We start from the raw sequence: 21156 nt of genomic DNA, 5'->3' as shown, positions 1-21156 counted from the left end.
AAATGTCAAAATAATCCAAGGGGATGTGAAATTCTAATAGAGAGACAGGGTCCAGGAAGTTCAAAGAAGTTTTGTTGTCCCATTAACCAAGTAAAAAAAAATCCAAGAAATAATTAAACCAAATACAATTGCACATGTAAACCAATCGGTTAAGGTAAACCAATATAACTGAGTATCTCTCATTAACCCATCCATCTTCCTCACCCAATCTGTAATTTTCCCCTTTGTTAATAAAAAAGAAAAAACACACACAAAAGGTTGTGTTGGGCTCTCAAACACAAGCTCTCGACGACCATGGCGGTCTCGTTTAACACAACCCTTCACCAGTCTTCTCTGAGTCCGTGGTAATCTTAGATTCTCCTAAATTGTAATCTCCTCAATTACACACACACACATACACAGTTGCATCTGATTGTTTTATATGTTATTTTTGTAGCTGTAGCATCAAGCTTTACTCTGGCTTGAAGCCTCAATCTTCAAGTTCGTTCCTTTTTCTTCTTAATCTCTTATAAAGTTTTGATTTTTTAATCGATAGTGAACTGGTTTATTTCGTGTTACTACAACTGTTGTCGGAATTGAGTTCTTCAGGCTTTTTGACAAATGGGTATCAGAATCTGAATAAGGAGTTCTACGGCAGGATCCACAAGAGTTTGCAATCAGGGTATATCTCAAAAGTTCTTCTCTTTCGCTCTTTGAATGTGATGGGTTCGGTTCATTGAGCTTTGTGGTTGTTGCAGGACGGGGAAAGCGAGTAGGTCAAGGGTGAAGATGATGCCTATAGGAACACCGAGAGTTCCCTACAGAAACCGAGAGGAAGGCACTTGGCAATGGGTTGATATATGGAACGCCCTTGTACGTAGTGTTTATTATTCAACTCTTTACATAAAACCTTGTGACAAAGAAAAGAAGATGCAAACTTTGGTTATTCTTTTGTTGCAGTATCGAGAGCGTGTGATCTTCATTGGACAAAACATTGACGAAGAGTTTAGCAACCAGATATTAGCAACCATGTTGTATCTCGATACTCTTGATGACTCCAGGAGGATTTATATGTACTTAAATGGACCTGGTGGAGATGTGAGTTTCTCTCTTTACATTTTTTTTTTGTTCTTTGCTTTACACACTTGTTTAATAAAAAAGTTAATTATCTTTTTTTTTGTAGCTAACTCCAAGTTTAGCTATTTATGATACAATGAAAAGCTTGAAAAGTCCTGTTGGGACACATTGTGTTGGCCTTGCCTATAACCTTGCAGGCTTTCTTCTTGCTGCCGGTGAAAAGGTAATCATCTATTTGAACTTATGTGCTAGACTCTGAGGAAAATGGGTTTAATTGTTTTATATTCTTTCTTCTCTATGTGAAAGGGTCAACGGTTTGCGATGCCATTGTCAAGAATAGCCCTCACGTCACCAGCTGGTGCTGCCCGTGGTCAGGTAAATAAGCTGCGCCTATCCCTCCAGTCATGGACTGTTATACCATTCATTTAGTAACATGGTGAAGCTATATACATTTGAAAACTTCCTTTAGGCTGATGATATCCAAAATGAAGCAAAGGAGCTTTCAAGGATAAGAGACTACCTCTTCAACGAACTAGCCAAGAATACTGGGCAGCCTGTGGAAACGGTTAGTTTTTGTTGTCATAATAGTAATGACACTTCTGAGAGTGCTGCATATGATGATGATGATATTGAAACAATGATGATGCAGATCTTCAAAGACTTGAGCAGAGTGAAGAGGTTCAACGCTGAAGAAGCTATGGAGTACGGACTTATTGATAAGATTGTTAGACCACCGCGCATCAAAGCCGACGCTCCTCGCCAAGACGAAACCTCTGGTCTCGGTTAATCTGTTTTTTTTTTCCTTCACATTTGGTAATGTCAAAAGCTTGAAGTTGTTGTTCCTTGGGTGATTGTTACCGTATAAAATCTTTTTTTTTTTCTCGTTATTTCTTTCTATTTGGGTTCTACAAACATTTTTAAATCTGAAGCTGAGATGAACGTTTGCTAACCGCTGGCTTTCTTGTCTGGTTGGTTCTGTGGTAGTCCCACGAAAACACACCCTAACCAAACCGAAGAAAATGCTTACAATGTGGATTTGTACCGCTTCTAAAACCAAAATTACCTAAAACTCCCCCCCCCCTGACTAATATAGATCTTCATGCACGTTTCAAATGGTTTTATCGTATAATTAAATAATATGAAAATGTAGATTTTGTGGATAACCTACGAACTCACTCTTCTACCTAATGAAATTTCATTTTGTATTTTTATCAGTGACAATGCAAGTTTACGTTTTTCTATTGTACAATTTTTGTTGATTGATAGAATATTCGCAAATTCGTTTGAAATGCAGTTTTACCATTCTGCAAGGTAACCAGGCCAAAGATCATCAGTTACGGGATGTGTAAAAAGTAAGGTCGATGAATCTTGAGATTTATTATGTAGCATTTCTCTCAAAGAAGTGAAGCCTAATGACTGGAGGACTGTTAAAAGGCTCATTGTCTGAAGCTGGCATGGTGTTTAGGAAAATGGAAGAGGATGTTACCCCAAATGCTGGTATACACAACATACTTATCAGGGCACTTCTCCGAGGAAGTGACGTAACCATTTTTTTTCTTTTTCTTTTGCGGTAAAATGTTAACTGTGACGGTACCACTTCAGTTAAACTAATCGGATAATCATGAAAATGGCGCCACCCACCTTCTATTATTAGTAATATAAAGTCAAGATTTTATGTTTTACAATAGTTTGAGGTAAGAAGAGCATAGAAAGCTGTCGGCAGTATTGACACACGCAACTTAGACCTAACACATGAGAACGACGTCAAATGTTTTAACTATTGAACATAGATGGATCATTGGATTATACATTTCTAAAAAGTAATACTATCCTGCTTTTTGTTCATATCTTTTACTGGATGATTGGAGATAGACACTTGATTTTTCCAAGATTTTGAATTTGAATAATGAGATAAAATCTATATTTACGACTTCTATCACCAACTTTTTCAACAAAATTAAATAAGGGATGAATGGAAGGAACATAGGGAGACACCAATGCATCATTTTCCAATTACTCCACGAATCATCACCTACCAACAGCTTTGTTTGCTTACCTACCTTTATTGTCCTTTTTCTTGTTGGAAAATTATGATGGAAAGTTCCAATATTCAAAAACTAGAACGTACTATTCGCTGTCAAAGAAAAAAAAAAGAACGTACTATTCAGCTTTTTATTTTAATGGGACATATATCCATAACCACATCTATAATTTTCTATAATTTGAATAATGGGACCAAAACCTTAAAACATTCCACAGAAAAATACCAACCACTAATAATCAAGCAAACACACAAACATATCAAACAATAATGATAATAATTAATTTTAGAAACTTTGTACAAACTTTTATAACATCTAGAACCCCCACAATAAAAAAATAGTAAGCAACTTCTGATTTTCTAATCATCCTTCCCTATTTTTTTCTCTATTAACAAGACCATGAACAAACATTGCCTAAACTCAAACTCAATTTACCAAAACACACAGATTAGAAGTATTGATCCTTGAAAAGGCACGCAGACTTTTTCCAAAGAAGTCTGCGTGTCTTTTAAGAGATAAATTCTACTGCACTGGTGGTTCGGTTAACCCACGTTGTGAACTGTCTCAAGAACATGATTTGACAAGACCAAAGCTGAATAGATTTCTCCAGACCAAGCTCCCAAGTGAAACCAACACTGCTTTAGTCTGTTGATGTTCTTCTCCATCTCCCTTCCTTTGATTCACTGATGGCATTTCTTTTACTCTTAAACACTCGAAACCGATTTTCTCCCTAACCGATTCAATCAGTTTCGTGTCAGCTTCATCTCCATTCGCATCGGTTACATAGAATATGTTTGTAGCCATACCGCAGCTCGTTGATATCTCTGTTCTTGTAACATTCAGACCATTTTCTCTGAAAGTCCTAGTAACTTCCGCCAGTAAACCTTGTTTGTCTGGATGCCTCAGCTCCAATCTCACACCCTAACACACACAATCAAAACCAAAGAACCGGTTTAGATTATCGGTCAACCAATCAAAAACATTCAATCAACTTCAACCTAGTCTAATTTATACATACCTCAGATGCTCTTCTTTCCACTGCAGCTTCTAAGCATTGTATCACTCTTTGTCTCTCTGCTTCTGAACTTATCGGTGATCCATCCTTATGCCGGATATAAAATTCCTGAATAAGTTCAAAAAAGAAATATTGTTTAGCTCAAAGTCAACCTCTCAACTATAAAAAAATTGCAAAAGACCGGTTCAAGAAACATACCAAATGAGCTTGGTCTTCAGATGTGTTGATAGTCGCATGGAACACGGCATATTCCATATCGGTTAACGTACAAACCACGTCGAACAAAAGCTTAGTCCTGTCCCGGCAATGAACATTAACGACCGAGTAGCCCCTCTCAGCCCAATTCTGAACCGTCACAACCACCATAGGAGATCTCTCCTGCTTCTTGGATCTCTTCTCGTAGTCTCTATCTTCGAACATAAGCTGATGAAGCCTGCGTTCGATGTGCGTCATCATATCCACCGAAACACAAGTCTTAGCAGCGGACTTAACGTCGCTATCGCCGTTCAGAACGTTCTTCAACCGTCCCTCGATCTTGGATATGCGATGAGAATCAAGAATCGGTGATCCTGAGCTGCAGTCTTTGAGATAGATCATAGACGCAACTCTGCCGTTATGTGTCCATAGCTTAGCGTCAACTACATCGCAGTTGAGATCAGAGAGAACCGCAAACATCTCGGATAGTAAACCGATCCTGTCCGTTCCGGTTAACTCTAAGGCCGTTAGACCGTTAACTTCAATGTTTTCTCCGTAGTAAACCGTTTCGATCGACTGTCAAAACCAAAAAAAGAAATATTTCTATTTTTAGAATCCCTTCTTGAATGCAGACAGAGCATTTATTTATATTAAAATTACGAAAATACCTGTTCAATGTATTTTAAGACGCTCTGATCATTCAACTTGTTTCCGTTTATGTCAGTCACATGGAAAACTGCAGTAATTAGAAAACAAGAGTTATAAACATAATTAAAACATTATAATTAATTTTTTTTTTTTTGAAAATTACCATCCATGTTCCATCTTCCATCAGAAGAAATGTAAGCTTTTTTAATGGAGAGGTTCAAATCGGTGAGGATTTGTACTGCTTCTAACAATATACCATGTCCTCTTGGACTGTCAACCTGATAGAAGAAAAAATGGAGTTATTGTTATTAATCTTTTGGATTAAGTATGAATCATTTACTTTGAGGCTATTAATTATTTAAGGTTGTTTAGATTAAAAATAAAGAAGCAAACCTTGACGATTGTCGCTGAAGAACAAACACCATTGTCGATAACGACCCTGTAAATTATGTACAAATTAATTTTAGACTAATTTTCATTTGTGTCAAAAATAAATTTTGTTCAATATAAGTTTGAAGAAGATAAGTAGTTAAAAAAAATTCAAGTTGATGAAAGAAAAGAGGCCGAAAGAGATTTGTGGAAATATTCTAGGAAGCAGACAGAAAGAACAAACTTTAAAATATTTTAATATATTTCTTTGGAAAAAAGGTTAATTAAAAGGATGAACGAAAAGAAACTTTGAAAATTTAAAAACTCAATTTGAAATTTCGAAAATATTAAACTCATAATTTCCAGGAAAAACTTCAGAGATATAGAAAAAATACAGAAACTAAACACGAAATCATTAGATACCCAGCAAAAAAACGAGGTTCTTGGTTTTTATAATCTTAAGATCTGTTCTTGAGAAAAATGAAAAAAAAAAAAAAGCAAACAAACCTTGGAGTGTTCATCCTAATCACAAGTTTTTCATATTCATCCAAATAGCCCTTCATCGCCATATCTATCTTTCCCTCAATCTCTCTGATACTCACACGGCGGCGTTTTCAATCTCTTCTTCTTTAGCTTCTCTGTTTCTTCTTCTTCTTCTTGTTACCAAAGATGACCCACCAACAAAACAAATATCGATCTCTTCAAAGGCGTTTCTCTCTAAACCAAACGCTACCGTTAATTTCTCTTGATTTGCGAGACTGTTACTTTTTTCTCTCTCTAGATGATTCAAAGCACGTTTTCACATAATCCTTCCATACACTGGACTCCTTTTATATATAGATAAATGCATATTTATTTTTTTTTTAATTATCACGGCATATTATAGAAGACTCACATGGAAGGGCACAACTCACGCATGTTTCTAATGCTAAAAGTCTTCTTGATATGGACTTTTTATAATGTTTCATTTTTAATATATAGTTTAACCTACAAATGCTACAATAATCATCATTCTTCTACCTTTGTATTTAACTTAATTCTTCTTAATAAATACTATTTTTAATCAGTTTATTCATGTTAACTTCATTATTTCAGTTATTCTAAGTCTTTGGTACAATTTTTTTTTTAAAAGAAAAACTTAATAATATAGCTTATTAGACGCAAAATCATCCAAAACATCAAAACCTAAATCTCAGCGAAATGGTTTAATTAGCTATTAAATATTCCCGTAATTAGTTAGCAATCCCATCACAAAAGAAACAACCAGCAAAAACTCCACGTGTCAACACATCCTTTTGTTATGGTTGTTCAACTGTCCAGCTAGGACACCACCGGTCCTAAATGGGGTTTTGCCTTTGCGTGCTTTGCACTCTAGTATGATCCCTCCCGACAATCACTCATCCAACGGCCACGGTAGGCCACGTGTCATAATCTTAAAGGTCCCACGTCAAATGATACTCGCTTCGTAGCTAAGATGAGAATTCTCTTCCCTACACACACACCCACCTCATAACGTGACCACGTGAGAGCTACGCGATTCTCGAAGATCCGTACTTTCCCATAAGCTCTATGTATGTTCTGTAATACTCCCTCTGTTTTTTATTATAAGTCGTTTTGAATCTATGCACATAGATTAAGAAAATCATTAATTTCTTATATTTTCGAAATAAAAACATCATTAATTATTTACCTAACCACAATTTAACCAATAGAAAAATAGAAGATATATTATCATTGTTCAGACAACATTAATTACTAATAAATGTTACATAAAAAACCGAAAACGACATATAATTCGGAACAAAAAAGTTTCTCTAAAACGACTTATATTAAAAAACGGAGGGAGGAGTAACTAATAAGCCTCGTAGATTTTGGTTCAGAGATGTTTGGTATGGTATTCTACGCGCTTTTGTAGATCCGTACTTTCCCATAAGCTTGTGTTCTGTAATAAAACTCGTAGATTTTGGTTCCGACATCTCTGGCAATTTAAGGGCATATGGGTCTTTTCGTATCATGGGAATCTCCGAATCGAGAGGCGCAATTTTAAGAGGAGAAAGATCTTTACGGGACCCATGTAAAGCTGGCAAGAGAGAGACTGTCACTTTTAAGCATGTCGTAAAGGGTAAAACTGTCCTTTGCTCGAGCAGAATCAGGGGTTAGTCACGTGGTGACATTTAATTGGACCAAAGGAAGTATAGGAAGAAAAGTAAATTCACGCGTGACTCTCACGTCGATGAGGTGATTTTATCGGCCTACCCATTACGCATTTACCGACTATATACCATAGTCCTTAATTGAATTAATCCTAAAACAGAATATCACGTATCAACTTTATTGGAGATTCATGATCGTCCATAAGCGTGATTTCCTTTACTTTTTATAATTAGATAATATAAAAGTGGCTACAGTTAGTAGATGCCAGAATTAATAGATTCGTATATTAGTATGTGGATTGTTAGTTATATCCTACTAGTATAATTTGGAAAAAGAAAACAAGTGTATAACATAAGGGATCATCTAAGGAGATCATTCGCATGCACTACATACGAATATGCCCCACGTATGGGCCACTTTCTCCACAAGGAACATAACCATGTCACGTGCAATCACGTAGGATGTCCTAACGATCTAAAATCATATAGGATCTAGATCTCGCCACGTCGACGACAGAGTTCTCCGTGATGCTAGTAATTCAGTTTCCTATATACATGCTTGGACGTGCAGTGCAGTAACCGAACCTGCCAAAGCAATTTAACTATTCGTTAAGCTTAACGGACAAAGACCAAGGCTACGATTCTTTGTGCTGCATTTATTAGCTGTTAATGTTTGTCATATCATTAATGACACATTAATGATCAATTTGCAATGAGTATTAAAATCTATTTTATGTTTTAACTCGACAACCGGTCATTTTGATTATGGGTAAGAGTAAGTATGTAGACTAGAACGTCGAGGAAATAAAAAGTGTGTCAAAGAATCTTAGAACAATTACAAAATAAACAGAGTTACGAGCTTCTCCGTACGTTCGAGAAATTTTTTGTCGATTACTCTGGCCCTTGATGTTATTGATAGTCTACAATATTTTGGCTCTTTTCAGAATAGCTTTTTTTTTTGTCTTTGATGGCTCTTTCCACGTCGGTTTTAGCGGGAAATTGTGTACGATTCTCCGCCGGAAACTGGAATGGCCAGTAACCGGTTGGTTGTGGGAGCTACGTCATCAGAACGTAATAAATAACATTATTACGATAATCTTGGCAACAGAATCAACCAAAAGAAGATTGTCCACGAGAATATGGGTCGGGTCGGTCGGTGCCGTTAATTCTCATAAAAATTCTTATTTTATGGATAATGTGACTTTCTTTAAGAACAATTCGAAACAATTACAAAAATAAAATTGGGTATAAAGGGAAAAAAAAACACAACCCACAGGAAAAAAACAGCCTTTGAGCAACTCGTAGGAACAAAACGTTGAATGGACAGAAAAATCCCGTGGGGGAATTTACTGATGTGGCAATACAGCTCATAAATTATTATTTTCGTAGGACCATTCTCCAATTTATTCTATAACATTTCCAAATAATATGTAGTATCATTTACCCTAATCTTCTAATAGGAAATTTATTGATTGTTGCGTAGTATTAAAAAAATCCTAAGTGTGCAACCTAACCTAACCTAATCTCTGCAAGGGCAATTCCGTAGTTGACCATGGAACCCAGACAAAAAGGAGTCCATGTGACGAGACAGAGTTCGGTGTAGATTTTTGACTCACTGTTAGTGTTTTGGCGCCAAATTTCAATATGCTTTCCCTCCTCTCTCTTTGATCTTAAGAGGATTTGTCTTTTGAGTGCAACTATCTAAGACTTCGAATGGTGATAATCGTCATGTCCTGTCCCGTAGTTAATAGTAACAAAAATCTGTACATATACTATATATCTATACATTTTTATAACTGTTAAAACCGCACCGCAGTTGAACCGTTTGTCCCGCACCGTTAACGCAGTCACCATTCGGAACCTAAGAAGTCTGAAGTACTAGGCAACATGGAGTGTATCGTTCATGATTATTATTATGCGCATCAGAAACTTATGATCGAGGTGAGCTTGTTTGTCAACTTGCGGCTCCATAAGATACTCGGATTAATTGTTCGATCTCATCAACTTGCATGCAATTGTTTTTCTTTTTGGAGATCATAAATAGGTTCAGATTCACAATATCGGGAAGACATTCGCACGACCTCTGTGTTCATTAGTATATATTCTAAACAGATTTTAACGAGGTTATTATATGATTGTTAGGGATAGTCGGGCAGATCATGTTATTTTTTTAACTCTTACAAAGATCACACCATTACTCTCAAGGGGCATGTTGTTCCTCGGACGTGACAAAAACATGTATTTTCCGTTGTTATTATAGTCACAGATATTTATATGATAAATATAGATAAATGTAGTTCACTTACTTCGATTCGATAGAACGACAGTTGTAAATGATAGTAGTTTTTTTTTTTGTTGATTTGCCCACTGTATCGCCGGTTAATATTTTATAGTATTTTGTATAAGATAAGTTTAAGGCATGTCGACTCTTCTTCTCATATAGCATCGACAAATTTCCGTAGTTTTAGGAGAACTTCGTGGATCTGAGGATATTCCCTAAATGAAATCTCAGCCGTCCAATTTAATATTGGAACTACTACTACCCTCAGAGTTTGACTAGGATTTTGTCCATTGATGAATACATGTCTCTCTAACATGTTCAAAAGCTTTTAGACTAATCCAAGTGAATGTTTAAAACTCTGTTCGATAAAATCAACATACAGCAGAACCCGATAGCTAAACATGACCTTGCTCCCAAACGATTACACTAGAGCTTTTCGAAAGTTTATTTATGTTGTGTGATTTCGTGGGTTGAACCATCCATTCTGTGTATACTTCGGATTCTGTAGTTTATGTCTCGAGTTACTTTGCATGCGCAAAAAAAAAAAGTATCGAGTTACCTTTTTATCTTGATCCAAAACTGTATCATTTTTATATTATTTTGTTATGTACATATCGATTATTTTGTAAGAAAAAATGGTCACTAAGGTTAGTCCTGTTGTGATGGTTTATATTTTTGGATCTGATCACTTTTCTGAATGATCAGTATTAATTATGTGGGGAACTTTTATACATGTGTTTGTAGCAGCATGATTAAGTAAGTTCCAGTTCTCTATAGTGCCTGTTCATGCCACGTTAATTAATTACAATTTGTGGGTAATATAATGACATCCACGCCGACAATAGCATAAACCAGTAAACGGCATGCGACAATAATTGGAGACGAATAAGTTGAATTAATCATATGCTTAATATAACAAGTAAAATGTTGAGCCGAATACCAGTCAATGTTTGAGGGGTTTGAAGATTAAACCTAATTGCTGAGGCCAGAAGTATTTGAATGTTCAAGAAAGAGATGGTTTGACTTTTGTTTCACAAAAGTGCTTAAGATACATAAATACAGGATTTGACTTTCGATAAAAAAAATGGTTGATTACTGCATATACAACGCCAAAAGAAAAAGAATAAATAAAATTATCACAGTTAGAGCATGATCTATGTTATGTGTTAGCTTTGAGGAGTGACGAAGTGGAAGGCTAGAAGCACACACAAGTAATTAGGAGTGGTACACCGTACACACCACTTCCCTCTCACGCCGCTTGAGAGTTTATTTTTTATAATACTTCTAATATGTCAACTAGTATTGTAGGCTGATAGTTTATGTTATTTTGTTCTTGTCAACCTCTAATTTATTTTTAGTACATGACTTTGTTTATGTTCACTATTATAATATACGACTTTGTTTTTATTTGTACAATTTTAATAAATGTAAACCTGTTTGAAGAGTATATTCTCTATATTACAGAAGAAATTTGACAACGCCGCTTCATGCCGGCACATACCCAAATCGTGCGTGTTTGTGGATGGTATAGATAGACCTTTTTTTGTTTTTTGTCAATTCGGATATTGGTGTAATATGCCTATGATTTCAAAGTTATATCACAACTCAGTGATCATTACGTTAGAGATACGAGGTGATGAGAACATATTCTGGTTTTAACATTAAAAAATATTGACGATATTTTCTTGTTCCCCACATGATATCTACAAGAAATCGAAAAGCCAAAGCAAATGCAGAATAAAGAGTTAAGCGTATAAGTTTTTTTCCATACCAGAACATAGAATCACTATACAATATCCACATGCACAATATCCATACAATTGGGGAAGGCTCGTTGTGGCTCCAGGGCTAGCATGTACAGCCCATCACATTCTATGTATAAGCCTTTTTAATGGACCCTTATCACAGTCTATGTATATATTTTGGTTATATTTTCTTTCTGGATTTGGTCCATAGATGATGAACTCATGAATACATGTCTATCCAACATGTTTGTATGCATGCAAGATCTCGTAAATCGTGTATCTGCATCCGAACTTTAAAAGAGCCGTTGTTTGAGTCGCAGTTCAACCGCACCACTTATATATGTATTCGCACGCAGTATGCGTTCTGAGACTGCATTGATCATTTCCAACTAACATATGTAAAAATATATGTTTACACCAAACATTTTAATGATTCATTCAAGTCAATGTTCAAAAAATTGAACACTGCTAAGCAGCAATTAGGCAGCGTAGACTGATTTTTTGGATGTTCATACCAATTTTTTTTTTTAAATGGTATGGAAAAATCGTTTCATTCAAGTCTGATCTACAGACTAGACAGACTCCTCTTGGTTTTGTTTGCGTATTGTTTATATTAAAATATGTATAGAATGCTCCTCTTGAGAGCTGAACTGACTGCCAGATGAAGCAAATTAATCGAAAACACCATCCGAAAAAACTGATGCATAATTTATTATAAAATTTTGAACTAATACGTCAATATACACAAACAAAACCACCAAAATAATATACACATTCAAACAAAACAAAAAGCCACAGCCACGAAGAAAACCACAAACCAGCCTAAACCGAAAGAAAAGCAAAAAATCAGACAACAAAGCGTCTAAGTTAAAGAAGTTAAAACCGGCTTTACCGGATATCAACACGAAGACGTCTAAGTTCAGTAAGAAAAGTGGGACTTGAAGTGAGAGTCCTATGAGCAAGACTTCTTATGTCTTCTCTCGAACATTCTCTTGAGATCCTCACCAGTTCCCATATTGCTCCTTCCTTTACCATCTCTTTCGCATTCCCTTCTGCAATTCTCAAAACATTGTGTTTAAGTAATGATTCAGCAGTTTTTTTAATCGATGCAAACCAATACAATTTACCGTGTTGAGCTAAGTGGCAGAGAGCTAATTCGATATGCCGCTTAATAGCTGTAGTTTCGGTTTTGGCATTTTGAACAATCCAAGAGAGTGCACCATCTTCTATTAAGAGTGACTTCCCTCTCTTAGTTCCTGCTTATTGGTGAATCAAGGTCCACTGGGGACTGAGATTGACTAAACAGGAGGTTAACATAACTTGTATTGTTCGCAGCCATGTTTTCAGATTTGTCTAACTCAGAATTTTGGTAGCTAACTTAAGTAGGGGAGCTTAAACTAAGAAACATTTAAAGTTGCAGTTGGGAAGCTAACTAGTTCTATTAAACACCAATCAAATCAACCTAAGACCCATTTGTAAAGCTGGAAAACATTATAACCAATCAAATCCGAGGCGTTGAAAATTTTAAAGAGACTATGAAGGTTTAGGTACTTGCATTTATATTTGGTAGCTACTTGCATTTATATTTGAAACAAAAGAGAGAATGAAGGTTTAGTATTGTACCTAGTTAAAGAGACACTGCTTTTGTAGACTTTGCTTTACGTCTTCGAACTTATTCCTGCAAATAAATGAGATCAAACAGTCACAACGTTATACAAAATGGCTTTAACAATACCAAAGCAGAGTACACATACTTACCAGACATGTACATGACCGCGAAACCTAAAAGAACGGTCAAGACTGAGACCATTATCCTCATATAGGGCTTCTTGACCGCCCATACGCTCTTCTTTTGCTCGCAGACGGTCTTCTGTAGCTCACAAACTGTCTTCTGTAGCTTAACCACGTTCTGATCACACTGAAAAGCTTGATCCTTAAGCAGCCTCATTTCTCTCTTAACCTCAGTCATCTCCTCCGTAACAGCTACGTCCCACCATTTCCAAATGTGGCATTCCCCATCATCCACATTGGGGCAGGTGTAGTACCTTCTCCCTGGATCTTTATGCGTGTGAGATCTGGCAATTTCCGGCTCAGAACCACAGTAGCAAGTCGTCGGTATTCCATCGTCAGCCTCGGGTGAAGGTGTGTACTGAAACGACTCTGCAATGTACAAACTACTCTCAGCTTCATCCTTGTAAATTTGAGCTTCTGCTTCAAGAAGATACGTCAAGTCAAGCTCGTCTGATGAAGAAGGCTGTGTGTATGAATAATCTTGTCCCATGATGACTAAACCTGAAAAAAAAATGTTTACGCAGTGAGAATAAGACAAACAAACGCAAAAGACATGAACAGATTTATAGCAACACATAACAAACATATAACAAACAAATGAATGACCACCCGTTCCATCTCTGAAACCATCAAATTATTTTCGGGTTGAACCCCATAATCGATTGAAAACCGTTTATCAAAACATCCCCAAATCTTTTCGAATACACCTAAGCCGAACCCAAAGTCGCGACCCAACTAGAAACCCTAATCGATTCAAAATACAAATATGAAATAGAAAACACGAATGAGAACGAAATCAATCTCCCCAAGAAGAAACCCTAATCGATTCAAAATCCATATATGAAATCTAAACCACAAATGAGAACGAAATCAATCTCCCCAAGAAGAAACCCTAATCGAATCAAGAGAGGAACCCACTGATTTACCTGATCTTCGCCGAGGATCGGAATCGCCGTTGAGCTTTTGTTTTTCCTTCACCGTGATGATTTTTTCACCACAAATAAACACGAGATTATTCAGCGTCTCAAATGCCACGTCGATAAGGATTGGGTATCGAAAACCTCTTCCATAAGGATTAATCCTTCTCAATACGAGCCCATTTATTATTATTATAATCCAAAACCCATAAGGACTTGGGCTTAAGGATTCGATAAATACACCGTTGTAGTTGCTCTAAGGGGTCCCCATAGAAAAAAAGTAAATTTGTCAAATCGCCCCAAAGTTTTCCATTCAAAATTTTGAATGTGCTCTTTTCTAAAAAAAGGTGAAATGAACTTTTGGGTTTCATATCATAAATTTATTTGATCGATTATACAAAATACAAACTAGTGAACACTCAACTCATTGTGGATTGGTATTAAGATGACAATTTGTGAATTCGCCAAAAACAGTTGTTCCAACGTCCACATGATATACAGTATGATATGGTTGTTTTGTAAGATTCCTAGTTCTGTCAGACCTGATCCAAACGTCATGGCTTTGTCTCGTTACCTCAATCGAGTATATGTTTATAATCAAATGTCAAATGATTTTCTTTATAAATGTCGTTTCTGTGCTTTTATATACCCCGCAATATTGATGTATAAAGAAGACAAATAATTCAAAGCACTCAAACTATATGTACTTATTATGTAGGGACCTTCCTCAAGGAGATACTTTGCCAAGTTGAATATTCTCTTCAAGCAAAAAACTATGAGTTTCTTCATTCTATAAAAAGCCACTTTTGTATTATCGTTTCCTGATTCATGAAATCAATACTATTAAAAGGGAAGGAGTCCTAAAAAATCTACTTAGAAAATGTTGTTGCACTTATTCATTAACTAAATAATTTTGGTCCTACTATTAATTACTTCCATTAATTACTCTATTATACACAACTAATTAAACTAAGATGTTACAACAAGAAATGTGTGTTCCTATTTCTTCTCCGAATCTTCATTGCCATATTAAAATGTATTAAATAGTGATCGTTTCATAAATATTCGTCAATAAATATTATATAACTATTGTCATTTTAAACACAATTTGTTTTATGCTATATCACCTTTTCATTATCATCTAATGGTAACTGAACAAATCCTTATAGCATCAATAATGAAACTGCAATCAAAACATATATTTATGTACATATTTAAATATCAGTTTGAATATATAAAAATAGTTCTAATAGTATGTTCACCATAACGAAACAAAAAACTTATGAATTTCATTTAATATAATAAAATATATTTGAAATAGAAACAATTATAGCTGACATAATAAAATTGAAATATGTTTTTTTTAATCAATATCATTAAAAGTAGATCATTCCCAAATTATACCCTTAATAAAAATTGCAGTTTTCTCAAAAATACCATTTATTTTTACAAAGGATTAATAAAATTCATTAATGGCATTTAAATCTTTTGGTTTTAGGCCTACAAATACACCTAAATGAATCTATAAATAATGGGCCTATATATATATTTAAAAGATATACTAACTTTAAATTTAATATAATTATAAATGTATAATGACCTATAAATAAATTAACAAAAATGAAAATATTATTTTCTTAAATATACATATCAATATATAAAATTGATCATTTGAATATTATACAGATTTTCAATACAAACCAAAATCCTATATCCTACATCATATATTATATACATATTTGAATATCATTTTTTCATGTATAGTGTCATTTTATACATAATATTGATATGACATTTACGAGTGTTCAATAATATTTTAAAAACTATCTTAAAATAAATTTTTAAATCTAAAATAAAACACAAACTTATAATAGGTTATTAATAACGAAAAATAAACTAATATTGTCATATTAATAAGTTTTTTATATTATCATTTTTTATTTGGATGACATAATAAAATTTCATCAAATTCTAAAGAATCACTAATTTATGTAATATTAAAAAATATATGAGTAATTTAATCATTTTTTTAAAAAAACACTATCAGATATTTTATGTTTTGCCGGATCAATGGTATCAGATTGCAGGTTAATAGTGAGTTTTTTGGTTTTTACCGAGGTATATCGGATTTTTAATTAACAAGCTTTGTCTGCAATTTATCTATGTCGGAAAAAGATATTGTGTCTCAGAATCTAGTCAATAAAAAGATATTATGTATTCTGAATAGAAGATACCATTTCCACATAGATTAGCAATGGCTCCAGCAACCATCCTAAGAGTTTGAGGGTCTTGAGCATTAGCTGCTGTTGATGACAATAAATCAATGCCTCCTTGATCCATAATCAGCTCTTGGTTGGTTTCTGAAGTTAAAGAAGTAAATATAAACTGGTTCATTAAACAAAATACAAAAAAAAAAATATAATATGATAAACTAAGTGAATGGACACCAATGAGAACAACATTTTATTACCGTTCATTGCAAGGTTGGCGATTGCACCAGCAGCAACTCTGTGAATTGTTTCATCTTCTGTATTTCTCAGAAGCATCAGTAATGAAGTGAGACCACCAGCTTCCACGATTTGTTGCTGATTTGCCTCTGATTTTTTACATACAACAAACAATTCAAAGATATAATTACTCTCTGAATAGGTCATGGTACTAAGAAAAATATATATATAGAAGGTTGAAGAAGGAAACCTTCGGCAGCCAGATTTGCCACTACTTTGACAGCATGAATCCTTACATCAGCATCTTCAGCTTCAAGAAGAGACAAAATCTTTTGCAACCCAACTTCAAGAGAAAAACGTTTGTAAGAAGCCATATATATATATATATGTTCTTATTGTATTTGAATAGAAAACAAACAAGGGATGGTTTTGAAAACAACTAGAGATTTACCTTGTTCAAATAGTTTAGCTACAGGAGGTTTCTCAGCATTTCCTGGATCTTGTAACTGAGGAAGTTTTAACTGAGACATAAAAGAATCTAGAGCACCACCAGATGTTTTCTGTGAACCATGTCTCTCTAGGTTTTGCCTTGTCTGCCAAACATATATAAAGAATGATTAAAACAGGACACCCTCAGATATTTTATCTAGAACATGCTTTTTGTATTAGTTACCTCGTCAGCAGTAAGACTCAACTGCAGTAACTGAGTATGCAGCGTCGCTATTTCCTCTTCTAGTTTTTCTTTTTGTTGTGTCTCAGTTTCCAACATCTTATGGAGTCTCATGATCTCAGAGTTTCCTGATACCTAATGAATTATAGCTCAATAAGACTTTTAAGTTTGAAAATAAGTAATCCACAGACAAAAGGAAAGGCTTTAGGGATATACTTCAACTTTTTTAGACTCGGTGAGTTGCAGTTTCAGTCTATTCACTTCCTCTTCAGCCGCCATCTTCAGCTGAGCTTCTTTCTGAACCATTCTTTTCAGTTCAGAGACTTCCTCTAATGCTGGAGCAATGGATCTCTGTAACAGAAAGGTTCAACGAGACTATATCTACAAGGATGAACAAATAACATGCATGACGAGAGAGAGACGTTACGTTTCCATTTGATGTGATGTCTAGGCCATTTTTCTCTCCGAGTGCAAGCCTTTCAGCAGCCAGCTTCTTCTGATTCTTTGACCAGTTCTCCTCCAGCTTCTTTATTGATTCCACGTAATCATTCTGATACCTTAGCTTCTCCTCCTACACACAACAACAGATATGATGATGACTGAATCCATACACCAAGAAAGGCAAGGTTCTGTTCCATCACGTACCTCTAGTGCATTGGCATATCTCTTTTCAGCCTCAGAGATTTGGTTATGTGCCTCTACGGTTATTCTCTCAATCTCATCAACGAATGCCTTCTGCTGCCTTTCGTTTTCCTCGATTAGACTATCTAGTTGTACCTCAAGCCTTTTAGACAAGCTTTTGTAATCAAACTCTTCCTTTAACTTCACCATATTCTCCACTTTCATTGCCTAATTAAATAATAACCCCAAAATTTAAAAACGTAGCCATCATAATAATAAGAATAAAGGAGTCACACAAAGAGATATGGTTCCCTACCCTTTGACCAAACATTATAGTGCTTGTTGTCTCTCCTCGGTGTCGTGGTGATGGACCAATTGTAATAACCAATGATGTCCTCGCAGTGCCTCCAAATGAATCTCTAAGCAATCTGGTTAGCTTTGAGTCACGGAACGGAACATGAGAACTGTTCTCAGCAAGTGCATTGATGCATTTGCCAAGCGCACTCAGAGAGAGATTGATAGATTTGGCTTCCTCCAGTGTATGCCCCTCACTTCCTGGTTAAGTATATTAACAAACACTCTTAACACAAGAAAATAAAAAAAATAAATCATAACACAAAAGTGAGATTGTAGATGTAAGAGTACTCAACCTGATTTACTGATACGTTCCGAGCCAGCGAGATCCACCACAACTAGTTTCCCCTTCCGGACAACAGGAGGCTTGAGAGATTTAGTCATGTGTGAGTTTCCATTACTTTCTGTTTTTAAAGAGCGTCTGACATGAACCTGCAAGTTTAGTTGATGAGTTGAATAAGCAAAAGACAACACTCTCTAAGTAAAAACATAGGATCAGTAATTATTCACCATTAAGATAGCATGACTACGGGATGACTCGGTGTTTAATTTAGTGTTAGCAGCGAACCGGTGAGCTTCTCCTAGTTGAAGCAGTTCCAAGAAGCTATGTTGGTCTCTAATCTCGACCAAGGTGGCACCTGGAAGAGAAACATCTCCACTTTTCGGGTCTTCAACTATGGCAATGTTGTCGTTAGCCGGATCAAGAAGGTCTTGTACTGTCTCCATATACAGCTGCATTTTACAAATACATCAAGCAAAATTAAATAAGAAGAAAAAAGAACAGCTGTAATGATAAATAATAACCACCTGCAAATAGGAGACAGATATAGAATCAGTCTCCAAGGAGACTTGAGCTAAAATATCCTCCATAGCACGAACCATTATGCCACGGTCAGCTACGTCTTCTTCCCCGAGCTGCCCAAGTGTATATGTCTTACCAGTACCGGTCTGACCATACGCCATTATCGTCCCATTGTAACCATCCAACACACCCTACAAAAAAAAAGGCAAAATCATCACCTAAATGTTTTTTTTTTTAATACCAGGAGGACTACGGTCCAAAACCATAACATGTAATATTAGTTTCGTCCCAGCGGTCACTTGAAATTGGGGACCTTTTGCACAATGGTCAGGGTACTTTTTGAGCTAATAACCTCTGTTTATTTTTACGGAGTTCTGATGGGATCCGGTTTACTAGCACCCCAACCTAAATGTTTTCAGCAACAAGAGGAAGAGAGTGATAGTGCAAATTCTATAATGTACCTCGACGACAGGTTTAGCCACAACTTCGTAAACTCGCTTCTGAGAAGCATACTCAGTAAGCACTTCATCGAACTCAAACGTATCAGTGTCCCAATTGTTTTTCCTTAGTTTCAACCTCTTCACCTAAAACGAATCAAAACATATAAACTGATTCGAGCTCTCTCCACATTTTCAATACACACATGCTTAGTGTGTATATATATAGATCACTGTACCTCAGGCTGTAACTCAACACAGTCAGCAAAATCAGCATCAGCGATCATCTCCTCGCCATTCCTTGGCCTTAACCTTACAGCTACACGAACCCTCCCAGGAACTAAAAAAAAAGCATCAACCAATAACAACCAAAAAAAAAAAAAAGCAGATCATGATCCAGAGACATTCTAATTACTGTAATAAACGAAACTGTAAAAAAAAAAAAATGAACAGAGGAGTTTTTTTATTTTTTTTTTTACCACCAGCGTCGCCGCCGTTTCCAGACTTAGAACCTGCCGCGGCGGAGGAGCCGCTACCGAGCGCGGCGGGGCTGCTTTTCCGAAGCACAGTCTTAGATTTGAGGGAAGGTTTGTGTGCAGCAGCGGAAGTAGAAGCAGAGGAGTGAGCTCTGAGAGAGCTTCTATGCGTACCGTTTCTCTGATTCACTGAACTCGTTGACATTTCCTCTCTCTCTCTCCAGAACAAAGAAGCTTCTTCTTCTTCTCCACCGGTTTACTCGAATTGGTTCCCCAAGAAAATTCCTTTCTTTTCTCGGAGTTTAATTTCTTGGGACAAACAACTGCTCACGAAAAATTACAGAGAGAGAGAAAGAGTTGTGTCTTGTCTGTGTGGGTAGTGTGAAGGGGAGGGAATCGTGTGTGGTTAGACACAGTTAAAACTAAACTATCAAGTGGGTCCCGGTTTCATTCAAAAATGTTTTTGACATTAATGCCCTTTTTTACTGGTCCCGTAATTTACCCGTGTGGTTACTACTACTACGTTCGTGATTTGTTCCGCGTGAATATCATTTATTCACGAGAGCGAGAGAGATGTGACCATTCTAAATGCTCTCTAACCATTTTTGTTAGGTTCGTGGATAGCCGTATTTATTGTTTATATGGATTCTTTATTTTTGTCAAAATCACATTTAAACAAGGGCTATCTAGATATCCTTAAGCGTTAAAAGTATTATTTGAATTGGTGTTGGTATGACCAGCTTTTATTTTGTTAATAAAGATGGACTAATTTGAATGAATTTTAAAATATTTGTTTGAATTCCTCCCTTTTTATAAAAAGCAAAAAAAAAAAACTAGAGGAAGATAAATAGAAAGGAAAGATTTTGGACTGAAAAAGGGTTAAAGGAAAAACAAAAAGGCAATGCCGACGACAATTAACGGGATTTAAGAGCATCTCCAATGGTGTTCCCACCATTGGAGTCCTTAAGTGTATTATACTATTATTTTTTTTGTTTTTAAAGTTAAGGATTCTAATGAAATTTGTATGTCCAATAGTGTTACTATGAATGGAATCCTTAAGAATAAAAAATTAATAAATTTTAAAACATGGGAAAAAAGATAATTTTTTTAATATTTATTTATTACATGATTAAACAT

The 21156-nt window shown here is 35.6% G+C and overlaps 3 protein-coding genes across 7 annotated transcripts; 1 reads left to right on the top strand and 2 right to left on the bottom strand.

The window, feature by feature from the left end:
* The first annotated feature begins 160 nt into the window (after positions 1 to 160).
* Positions 161 to 2005, top strand: LOC103872006 (ATP-dependent Clp protease proteolytic subunit-related protein 2, chloroplastic). The gene is made up of 9 exons (XM_009150346.2): positions 161 to 344; positions 437 to 480; positions 589 to 661; positions 738 to 852; positions 940 to 1077; positions 1163 to 1279; positions 1363 to 1431; positions 1526 to 1621; positions 1706 to 2005. The coding sequence occupies exons 1-9, from the start codon at positions 295 to 297 to the stop codon at positions 1841 to 1843; spliced, it is 840 nt and encodes a 279-aa protein (XP_009148594.1). The 5' UTR covers positions 161 to 294; the 3' UTR covers positions 1844 to 2005.
* Positions 2006 to 3355: 1350 nt separating this feature from the next.
* LOC103872005 (ACT domain-containing protein ACR8) lies at positions 3356 to 6511 on the bottom strand. The gene is made up of 7 exons (XM_009150345.3): positions 5833 to 6511; positions 5350 to 5395; positions 5120 to 5234; positions 4977 to 5044; positions 4312 to 4884; positions 4117 to 4221; positions 3356 to 4019 (listed from the first exon to the last, which is right to left on the bottom strand). The coding sequence occupies exons 1-7, from the start codon at positions 5892 to 5894 to the stop codon at positions 3663 to 3665; spliced, it is 1326 nt and encodes a 441-aa protein (XP_009148593.1). The 5' UTR covers positions 5895 to 6511; the 3' UTR covers positions 3356 to 3662.
* A 5684-nt stretch (positions 6512 to 12195) lies between these two features.
* On the bottom strand, positions 12196 to 20413 carry LOC103872003 (kinesin-like protein KIN-UA). Of its 5 annotated transcripts, none has more exons than XM_033273886.1 (19): positions 20023 to 20413; positions 19783 to 19883; positions 19568 to 19690; positions 19112 to 19297; positions 18815 to 19036; positions 18601 to 18736; positions 18267 to 18505; positions 17975 to 18178; positions 17757 to 17900; positions 17546 to 17680; positions 17333 to 17464; positions 17111 to 17252; positions 16910 to 17002; positions 16683 to 16808; positions 16447 to 16572; positions 13263 to 13796; positions 13128 to 13182; positions 12632 to 12802; positions 12196 to 12556 (listed from the first exon to the last, which is right to left on the bottom strand). In XM_033273886.1, the coding sequence occupies exons 1-17, from the start codon at positions 20222 to 20224 to the stop codon at positions 13163 to 13165; spliced, it is 2865 nt and encodes a 954-aa protein (XP_033129777.1). In that variant the 5' UTR covers positions 20225 to 20413; the 3' UTR covers positions 12196 to 12556; positions 12632 to 12802; positions 13128 to 13162. The 5 variants fall into 5 exon arrangements, with proteins under 5 accessions (XP_033129777.1, XP_033129776.1, XP_033129775.1 ...); XM_033273885.1 differs by having other exon boundaries at positions 12632 to 12760; XM_033273884.1 differs by having other exon boundaries at positions 12632 to 12760; positions 13128 to 13796.
* Between the last annotated feature and the right edge of the window lie 743 nt (positions 20414 to 21156).

Source organism: Brassica rapa, chromosome A06, assembly GCF_000309985.2.
Source record: "Brassica rapa cultivar Chiifu-401-42 chromosome A06, CAAS_Brap_v3.01, whole genome shotgun sequence".
NCBI lineage: Eukaryota > Viridiplantae > Streptophyta > Magnoliopsida > Brassicales > Brassicaceae > Brassica > Brassica rapa.
This window is presented reverse-complemented; position numbering and strand designations above follow the sequence as displayed.

Coding starts and splice junctions, on each gene's coding strand:
- LOC103872005 (XM_009150345.3), bottom strand. CDS start 5,894: ATGGCGATGAAGGGCTATTTGGATGAATATGAAAAACTTGTGATTAGG. Junction 5,235..5,349: donor CTTCAGCGACAATCGTCAAG/GTTTGCTTCTTT, acceptor TTCTTCTATCAG/GTTGACAGTCCAAGAGGACA. Junction 5,045..5,119: donor TGGAAGATGGAACATGGATG/GTAATTTTCAAA, acceptor TAATTACTGCAG/TTTTCCATGTGACTGACATA.
- LOC103872003 (XM_033273884.1), bottom strand. CDS start 20,224: ATGTCAACGAGTTCAGTGAATCAGAGAAACGGTACGCATAGAAGCTCT. Junction 17,253..17,332: donor TGAGTCTTACTGCTGACGAG/GTAACTAATACA, acceptor TATGTTTGGCAG/ACAAGGCAAAACCTAGAGAG. Junction 16,573..16,682: donor CGCCAACCTTGCAATGAACG/GTAATAAAATGT, acceptor CTTTAACTTCAG/AAACCAACCAAGAGCTGATT.
- LOC103872006 (XM_009150346.2), top strand. CDS start 295: ATGGCGGTCTCGTTTAACACAACCCTTCACCAGTCTTCTCTGAGTCCG. Junction 853..939: donor TTGATATATGGAACGCCCTT/GTACGTAGTGTT, acceptor CTTTTGTTGCAG/TATCGAGAGCGTGTGATCTT. Junction 1,432..1,525: donor CTGGTGCTGCCCGTGGTCAG/GTAAATAAGCTG, acceptor AACTTCCTTTAG/GCTGATGATATCCAAAATGA.